The following is a 9,282-nucleotide window of genomic DNA, read 5'->3' on the forward strand; positions in this document are numbered from 1 at the left end:
GACCACCCTGTCCCCACCACAGCCACTCTGTCCCTACCACGGCCACCTTGTCCCCACCATGGCCACTCTGTCCCCACCACGACCACTTTGTCCCCACCACAGCCACTCTGTCCCCATCATGATAACCCTGTCTCCACCACAGCCACTTTGTCCCCACCACGGCCACTCTGTCCCTACCACGGCCACCTTGTCCCCACCACGGCCACTCTGTCCCCACCACAGCCACTTTGACCCCACCACGGCCATTCTGTCCCGGTGCCCCCCCGTGTCCCCATCCCGGGGCGGGGCTGCCCGGGGCGCGGTGCCGGCTCGGTCCCAGCCCTGGCCGCGGCCCCGGCGGATCCCGCCCCGGGGGCGGGCGGTGCCGGGCGGTGCCGGTGACATCAGCCCTGAAAAGGGCGCGGGCGGCGGCATCCGGCACTGCCGCCCCGGGAGCGCGGGACCGGCGCCGCAGGTAGGGAGGGGCTGGCACCGGGCACCGGGCACAGGTGGGCACGTGATGGATGGGGATGGCACCGGGAGCGCCGCGGGCACCGGGAAGGAGATGCGGACCGGGACAGCGATACGGGCGGAGATGGGGACCGGCTCGGGACCGGCCACCGGTCCCCGGGGAGCGCCCGGTGTCCCCCGGGGTGTCCCCCCGTCCCACCCCGGTAGCGGTTGCGATCGGACCGCGCCCGCGGAGCCGCCGGGACGCGCGGCCGCGCCCGGGAAACGGGACCGGGGTGCGGCTTCCGGCCCCGCCGTGCGGGGAGCCCCGGGACGCGCCCGCGGGGCTGGCTCCGGTCCCCTCCCGCTGCCAACCGGGTGGCCGCGTCCCCCCGGTGTCCCCTCCCCGCTGCTCCCGGGGGGCTCTGGGCACCCCAGGGTGGTCGAGCCCTGGGTACAGCCTCTCCCTGCTGTCCCCGGGGTGTGTCGGGGTCCCCAGGGTGACCTCGTGCGGGTTGGGGTCCCCTCCCTGTTGGCACTGGAGTGTCCCCGGGGTCCCCAGGGTGGCTCGGTCCCAGCGGGGCTGGGCACAGCGCTTTCCCTGCCAGTCCTTGGAGAGAGCTCGGGGGTGCCCAGGCTGTCCCTGGAGACCCCGGGTGGCTGCCCCATAACTGGGACCTTCGCTGTCCCCACGATGGCCGCAGAGTCCCCAGCCCAGCCGGGTTGGGCGCACCCTCCCCCCGCGGAGTCCGGAGGTCGCCGGGGCAGCGGGGCTGGGTCCGGGTGTGTCCCCATCCCGCCTGGGCAAGCTCCGGCTGGGTCGGGAAATGATCCCAGTTCCAGCTCCTCTTTGTTTCCCAACGCCTTGGCCCCCGGCCGGCCGCTCCCCGCGCCACTCCCCGCGGGGTCCCCGTGCCCCAGGCCTGGCCCTGGAGACCCCCGCGGTGGCCCAAGGCTTTGGCTCTGGGGGCACACCCGCCTGGGCTCGGTTTTCCTCCTGTCCCTGAGGGCAGCACGTCCTGGGGCTGCTCCTGGTGACAGGACCCCCGAGCTGGGTGTGTGACAGGGGTGAACTCTGCCCCGAGCTCAGCCTGGCACAGCCTGGTGTGGGCTGGGCACCCCTGGGCAGCAACAGGGACACGGGGGCAAGGCAGGGCTGCCTGCACATGTTCTGGCTTCTCTGTGCCCCCCAAATGCCAGCGGGGCAGGACAGGGCATAGGGGCAATGAGTGGGTGGGCAGCCTCATGTGCCCACCACGGCACTGGTGGGCAGAGGGCACTGAGAGACCCCGGGGGCTCGGGACACCCTGGCTGTACAGGCAGGGCCACTCTGCTCATGTCCCCTGTGGGCATTATCTCCAACGTGGGCGGCACCGCTCCAGCGGCACCTTGGCACAGCACCTGGCCAGGGGTGGGGTCTGGCTGCCCCGCCGGGGTGGGGACACCGCCGCCATCAGCCCTGGCCCCATGCTCCCGTGCCAGTCCCGGATCTGGCTCCGGGCCCGAGCAAACGGGCGAGATCCGCAAACAAGCTCCGACCGGCCCCCGGTGGCTGCCAAGCCCGCGTGGGGCCAGGCTGTGCCATGAGGATGCTCAGGGTGGCACGGAGGGGTCACGGCGCTGCCCACCCTGCTGCCCCTTGGGTGGGCACAGAGCCAGCCTGCTCCCGGCCAGCTGGGCAGGAAGAGGGCAGAGCCTGGGCAGCGCCTGGCGTGGCTGATAAGGCTCCACGCCAGACATCCAGGCAGGACGGGGCTCACGGGGTGGGCGCTGCGGTGCCACCGGAGCCACCGACGGGTGCCATCCCCGCAGACCCCCCTGCCGTCAGCATGGCGAACCGGGGCCCCTCGTACGGGCTGAGCCGGGAGGTGCAGCAGAAGATCGACCGGCAGTACGACCCCGAGCTGGAGCAGGTGCTGGTGCGCTGGATCCTGGCGCAGTGCGGCGGCGACGGCGGCAGCGCGGTGGCACAACCGGCGCCCGGCAGGGACGGCTTCCAGCAGTGGCTGAAGGATGGCACCGTGAGTAGCCCGGGGCCAGCCAGGCAGGGAGTGACCACACACACACACCTGAGGTTAACCTTAACCCTGGTTCTACCTACAGGTGCTGTGCCGGCTCATCAACAGCCTCCACCCGCGGGGACAGGCGCCCGTGGCCAAAATCCAGGCGTCGGCCATGGCCTTCAAGCAGATGGAGCAGATCTCGCAGTTCCTGCAGGCGGCCGAGCGCTACGGCATCGCCGCCACCGACATCTTCCAGACCGTGGATCTCTGGGAGGGTGAGGGACCTGGAGGTTGTGGGGATGGGGATGGGGATGGAGACAGAGCTGAGCTCGCTGTGGTTCCTCCAGGGAAGAACATGGCGTGCGTGCAGAGGACCCTGATGAACCTGGGCAGCCTGGCCGTGGCCAAAGGTGACGGGCTCTTCGTGGGAGACCCCAACTGGTTCCCCAAGTAGGTGGTGGGGGTGCTGGAGGAGGAGGTCAGGCTTGTGGGGGGGGTCCTTGGGGATGCTGACACCCCCTGTGCCCGCAGGAAGTCGCAGGAGAACCGGCGCGTCTTCTCCGAGGACAAGCTGAAGGAAGGGCAGAGCGTCATCGGGCTGCAGATGGGCACCAACCGGGGCGCCTCGCAGGCTGGCATGACGGGCTATGGGATGCCCCGCCAGATCCTCTGAGCCCCTCCAGACCCCCCCAAGCCTCTGCCTACCATGGGGGTCCCCCCCCAAACTGCCTTAACCCCTGCCGTGGACCAGCCGGGTGCCCCCCCGGCCCCAGTTTTGTCAGGACCAAAGGAATTTTTTTATTATTATTATTTGGCTGGGTGGGGGCGGTGCCGCTGTGCCCACCCCGCTGTGCCCACCCCGGTGCCCTGCAGTGCCTTGGGGGCTGCTGGAGGAGCCCCCCCAGGGTGTTGGGGAGCAACCCCTGCACCCCAATAAATGGATCTTCTTCTTTCCAGGCCTGGATGGTCGTGATTTGGGGCTGGGGGAGGGCAGGGGGGTCCTGATGGGTTATAAGGGGGGGACACCTCGGTCTGGGGGGGTGCAGAGACCCCCATGGCCGCGTGGAGGGGCGGGGCCACTTCCAAGGGGGCGGGGTCATCAGGGAGTGGGCGGGGCTGAGTTGTGGCGCCCCCTGGTGGCCGGGACTGCTCCGTGCAGCGCCCTCTGCTGGCCGCGCTTAGAACTGCACCCAACATGAAAAATCCCATTTTTCCCCCCGAATTTGCGGTAAATTTCTGGGTTTTTTGTCGTTTCTTTTCTCCCAAAGAGCTGTTATTCCCTTTTCTACATTTTTCCATGAAATCCTCATATTTTTTAAGCTGTGATAATTTGGTGGGAGGGGCTTCTTTTCCATTCCTGCCCTCCTTGGTAGACATTTATCTTTCAAACCAAGATGCACAGGAAGGAAAAAATTCCACCCTCATTTCTTGTGGCCCCCAGGAGTCCAAAAGCAGCCAAAACCATTTTGTCCAGGAGCAATCCTTGGGTGTTTGTTGAATGATAACAAAAGACAGGGAAAACGAGCAAAACCTTGATGAAAATGATCTAAAACCTTCAGAAAACCAAATAAATCAAAGGTGGAAAATTCCTGGGTCTGGCCAGGACAAGGATTGGAGAAATCAGCACAGGAGGAGATCAAAGCTGCCAGGATTTGGCCAAAGGGTGAAGCAGAGTTTGGGTGTTGACCTCAAACCAGTAAAATTAAAAATAAAGGGGTTTTAAGCAATTTAATCCCCTAAAATATGGGGAAAAAGGAATTTATTTTAATTTAAATCTCTCAGATGATGGGGAAAGGGGAGGTTTCTAAATTTAAAGCATTAATAAGGGTTTCACACTCCCTTTAAATGATGAAAACAGGGGGTGAGCCTAAATTCAACCCCAAAAATGGCAAAGGATGCGGTGATGATGATGATGGAAATAATAAAATCGAGGTGAAACCCCCAAAATTACCACTGTAATTCAGAATATCCAGCAGCAGGTGGCAATGCTGCTCCACGGAAAACAGACAGGATTTAAAAATAAAAATCCAAGAAATTCTGAGTGACTCTGAAAAACTGAGTTCATCTTTAGAACTTTTAAAAGTTTGATAAAAGGAGGAAAAAAAGACAAAATTTCCAGCGCTGGGGGGCTTTGGAGGAGCACCCAAAAAAGTTAAAATAATTTTCTCTGTAAAGAGGAATATTGCTGGGATTACATCAGTGGGTGATTTACATGTGTTTTTTTTTAGTTCACAAACGATTTTCACATTTTATGTTCTATATAATATACTATTATTTAAATTTACAATATATATTATCATTATGAATATATAATATACAATATATAAACATTTAATATACAATATAACATTAACAAATATACAAATCTCATTTATAAAACATATATAATATATATTTTATATATTAGATATAATTTTATAATATTAGATAAGATAGCTATAATTATTATATAGATTTTACATTAATATAACTTATATCTTAATAGTCTTATTCTATATATTATATTAATATTATCCTACTACAATAAAATATAATATCCCTCATATCTATATACTTTTATTATATTAAGTAGTATTATCGTATAAGACATAATATAATTAATATAATATAATAGAATATAAATATAATATAATATAATATTATAAATATAATAATAATATATAAATCTAAATCTATCTTATCCATTCTAATATTATTCGTAATATCACAACATATATTATCTTACAGTATATAATTAAGATCGCATATAGGCATATGTCGTACTATTTTTTCATATCCCTATATATAGTAAATATTTTCATGTACTTCTGTCATTTCCATGGACTCATTATCTCTGCTCCACTTCGTTCTATCTGCTCTCTTCTTCTCAAATTCTCATTGTCTCTTATATTCTCTAATTAGACTTATGGTATTATATTACACTATTGCCCCCTAGTCTTACTACGGTATTACTCTAATTCTCGGTTACTATATTCCTATTCATTCTCTCTTATCTTTCTTCTCTTCTCATTCTTTATCTTATATTCTCTGGATATTCAGCTATTCTATTATCTTCTACTTACTTTTCTCTTCTCCTTCCTTCTCTTATCTTCTCTTACACTCTTCTATCTTCTCTTTCCTTCTTTCTCTTCTCTTCTCTATATATTTATTATATTATATGTAGATTCTATTCCTCTTCTTTATTTAATTAGTTATTTCATATTCTCTTCTCTTATCTTCTCTTCTCTTCTCCTTCTTTCTCTTTCTTCTATTCTTTCCTATCTCTTCCTCTTCTCTTCTCTTCTCATTCTCTTCCTTCTCTTCTATTCCCTTCTCTCCTCTTCTCTCCCTTCTCTGCTATTTCTCTTCCCTTCCATTCTATGCTCTTATCTTGTTAACATGCAATATATTTATATTATATTAGACATATTATTATGTTTCATATACTTTATAGGTATATTATACATAATTAAATATATATTATACCATATTAATATACAATCTTATATATTTCATTACCCTATCACATCTCACAATATACCATAAAATATCTCATATGTACTCTAGAATACTTTATATCCATTAGGGGTCTCTGGGGAGGGGTGAAGGAGAGCCATGGCTGGAGCTCCCCACTCACCTGTCCTGGGGTGTCCTGGCAGCTGCAAGAAAAGGAGGATGGGGTGACCATGGGGTGCCCTGGGCACCGACCCCCCCTGGGACATTTAAATGCCCTCTGGACCCCTGAGTGCCCACCAGACACTGATTTCTACTGGACTCCAAACTCCCTGCGCCCCAAATCACCCCTGAGGAGCCCCAAAACACCTGAACCCCCCAGGCACTCCAACCCCCGCCCCAGGACCCCTGAACGGCCTCGGGACCCTGATTCTTCACACGGCCCCTGAGCGCCCCCAAAGCCCCCAAGAACCCCAAGAATGGAATGCAGGGAAGCCTCCAAACTGCTCCAGAATCCCTGAGGAACTCTCAACATCCCTGAACAACTCCAGAATCCCTGAAGAGCTCTCAGCATCCCTGAACAACTCCAGAATCCCTGAGAGCTCTCAACATCCCTGAACAACTCCAGAATCCCTGAGGAACTCTCAGCATCCCTGAACAACTCCAGAATCCCTGAGGAACTCTCAACATCCCTGAACAACTCCAGAATCCCTGGAGAGCTCTCAACATCCCTGAACAACTCCAGAATCCCTGAGGAATTCTCAACATCCCTGCACAACTCCAGAATCCCTGGAGAGCTCTCAACATCCCTGAACAACTCCAGATCCTGAGAACTCTCAACAATACCTGAACAACTCCAGAATCCCTGAGGAATTCTCAACATCCCGACAACTCCAGAATCCTGAGGAGCTTCAACATCCCTGAACAACTCCAGAATCCCTGAGGAATGTCTCAACATCCCAGAACAACTCCAGAATCCTGAGGAACTCTCAAATCCCTGAACACTCCAGAATCCCTGAGAGCTCATCAACATCCCTGACAACTCCAGAATCCCTGAGGAACTCTCAACATCCCTGAACAACTCCAGAATCCCTGGAGAGCTCTCAACATCCCTGCACAACTCCAGAATCCCTGAGGAATTCTCAACATCCCTGAACAACTCCAGAATCCCTGAGGAATTCTCAACATCCCTGAACAACTCCAGAATCCCTGAGGAGCTCTCAACATCCCTGAACAACTCCAGAATCCCTGAGGAGCTCTCAACATCCCTGCACAACTCCAGAATCCCTGAGGAACTCTCAACATCCCTGAACAACTCCAGAATCCCTGAAGAGCTCTCAACATCCCTGCATGGTGATCTCCATCCCTGTTGGTGATCTCCAACACCTCCCTGAAAGCCTCCAGGAGATCCCAGTGCCACCCCAATATTCCTCAAGGCCCCTCCTAGGACAGCCCAGGACCCTCCAGAATGCCCCCAAACCTGTGAGCACCCCAAGCAAAGGTCACCCCAAGACCCATCCCCCCCCAGGCTCTGGGGCTTCCCCCCACTTCCTGTAGGACCTTGTCCCCCCCATTGTCACCCACCCCAGCGGTGCCACCAGTGACAGCCCCCGATGACAGCCAGGAGCAGGAGCAGGAACAGGAGGGTCCTGCTGACATTCAAAGCCACTGCTGGGGACAGAGGGGACACATCAGGGTCACCCTGAACACTGGGGGTCCTGCACTCCCTGGTGACCCCGTGTGACCCCACCTGTGTCCTTGTGTCCCCAAGTTGTCACCGTCAGTGCCAGCTCAGGGCTGAGTGCCCGGAACACGCCGTGCCCGTCCTGTCCCAGCTGGTTGGTGGCCACGCACTGGTAGGTGCCCGAATGTCCCACATCGATGTCCCTGAGCTCCAGGAGGGGACCCCGGGCCACCTCCTGCCCGTTGTGCAGCCAGGTGAAGGTGACAGGGGCTGAGCCCACCTGCACCGAGCAGCGCAGGGTCACATTGTCACCTGCGTGCACCTGGTGTGACAGGGGACCGGGGGTGATGGTGGCATTGGCCACGGGCACTGCGGGGACACAGACAGGGCTGAGGGCACAGGGAGGGGCTGGCAGCCGGTGTGGGGGGACAGGGAGAGGGGGATGGGTGTGGGGGGGATGTCGGGGATGGGGTCACACCAGAGAGGGGTGAGGGGACACAAGGCAGAGGTGGAGGGACACAAGAAAGGTGTCAGGGGGACATGGACGTACCCAGGCAGGGGATCCGGGGGGTCTCTGGGGTCTCCCCGTGCCCATCCCCGCACTCACTGCGCACCGTGACCCGGAGCCGGGCGCTGCTCTTCCTCACGCTCCCCCCCTCGGAGCGCACCTGGCAGCTGTAATTCCCCGAGTGGGAGACCCCCACGGCGGGCACCAGCAGCTGCGGGGACCCCTGCGGGACCCCCAGCTCCTGCCCGTCCCGGTAGAACACGTACAGGAGGGGGGCTCGGGGCCGCAGGGGGCTGGGGGTGCTGAGGCAGCTGAGAGTCAGGGGGGACCCCAGGGTGGGCTCGGGGGGACCCTCGAGCACCGGCACCGAGAAGAGCTCTGGGAAGGAGAGGGGAGGAGAGGGTTGGTGAGATCCCTGGGGAGGGGCTGTGGGGTGTCAGGAGATTGGAGTTCCAGCCGAGGGGGTGCTCACCCTGCACTGTCACTGTCACTGCTGCTGACCGTGACGTCCTGGTCCCCACCAAGCCCCTGCAGTGGTAGCTGCCCCTGTGTTTCAGCTGCAGAGGGGACAGGGACAGCTCGGGCCCATTCAGGGACCCCCCCAGATCCTTCTCGTCCTGGTAAAATCGCACCTCGGTGACCGGGCGGTTCCACCGGCCCCGGCAGCGCAGTGTCACCGTGTCCCCCTCCAGCAGCTCCCATGCTGGCACCTGCAGCACCAGATCATCTGTGGGACAGGAGGGTCCCATCTCACTCAGGGGCTCGAGACAGGTCCGAGGTGGGTGCCCGTGGCACCAGGGACATCTGGGGTGCCCTGGGATGCCCTGGGAGGTCTCTGTGTGCAGGGCACAGGCTCTCACCATCCATGGGCTGTGAGGTCACCCAGGGAGCAGAGCCCACCCAGACCTGTCAGGGACCACCCAGATCCTTTCAGATCCCCTCTCACCATTTAAGACTCTCACGGGGGGGCTGCGCCCTGTGCTGGCTCTGTCACATGCATAGGTGCCACTCTTGGTGACAGTGAAGTGGTCGTCCCTCCTGCCACCAGCTCTGCCTGTCCTTGTACCAGGTGGTGGCACCGGCGGTCCCCGAGCCCCGGCAGGTCAGTGTCACCCGGTCCCACAGCACCGCCGGCCGCCAGGGGGGATCCAGGAGGATCTGGGTGGTCTGGGCACCTGCGGGTGACAGGGGACACCAGCCTGGCAGGGCCAGCGCGGGGTTGGGGA

At 57.1% G+C, this 9,282-nt stretch overlaps 2 protein-coding genes across 2 annotated transcripts in view; one reads left to right on the forward strand and one right to left on the reverse strand.

The window, feature by feature from the left end:
- Positions 1-308: 308 nt before the first annotated feature.
- Positions 309-3,390, forward strand: TAGLN2 (transgelin 2). Its single transcript, XM_050984287.1, has 5 exons — positions 309-454; positions 2,242-2,450; positions 2,533-2,707; positions 2,780-2,882; positions 2,964-3,390. Exons 2-5 carry the CDS (start codon positions 2,259-2,261, stop codon positions 3,103-3,105), a joined length of 612 nt encoding a protein of 203 aa, XP_050840244.1. The 5' UTR covers positions 309-454; positions 2,242-2,258; the 3' UTR covers positions 3,106-3,390.
- A 4,050-nt stretch (positions 3,391-7,440) lies between these two features.
- FCRL6 (Fc receptor like 6) overlaps positions 7,441-9,282 on the reverse strand; it is a 4,669-nt gene continuing 2,827 nt past the window's right edge. Inside the window, 6 exon segments of the mRNA XM_050984814.1 lie at positions 7,441-7,535; positions 7,615-7,917; positions 8,156-8,434; positions 8,529-8,783; positions 9,003-9,088; positions 9,090-9,231. Of these exon segments, the coding sequence (XP_050840771.1) occupies positions 7,441-7,535; positions 7,615-7,917; positions 8,156-8,434; positions 8,529-8,783; positions 9,003-9,088; positions 9,090-9,231 (1,160 nt within the window).

Source organism: Serinus canaria, chromosome 25, assembly GCF_022539315.1.
Source record: "Serinus canaria isolate serCan28SL12 chromosome 25, serCan2020, whole genome shotgun sequence".
Lineage (NCBI taxonomy): Eukaryota > Metazoa > Chordata > Aves > Passeriformes > Fringillidae > Serinus > Serinus canaria.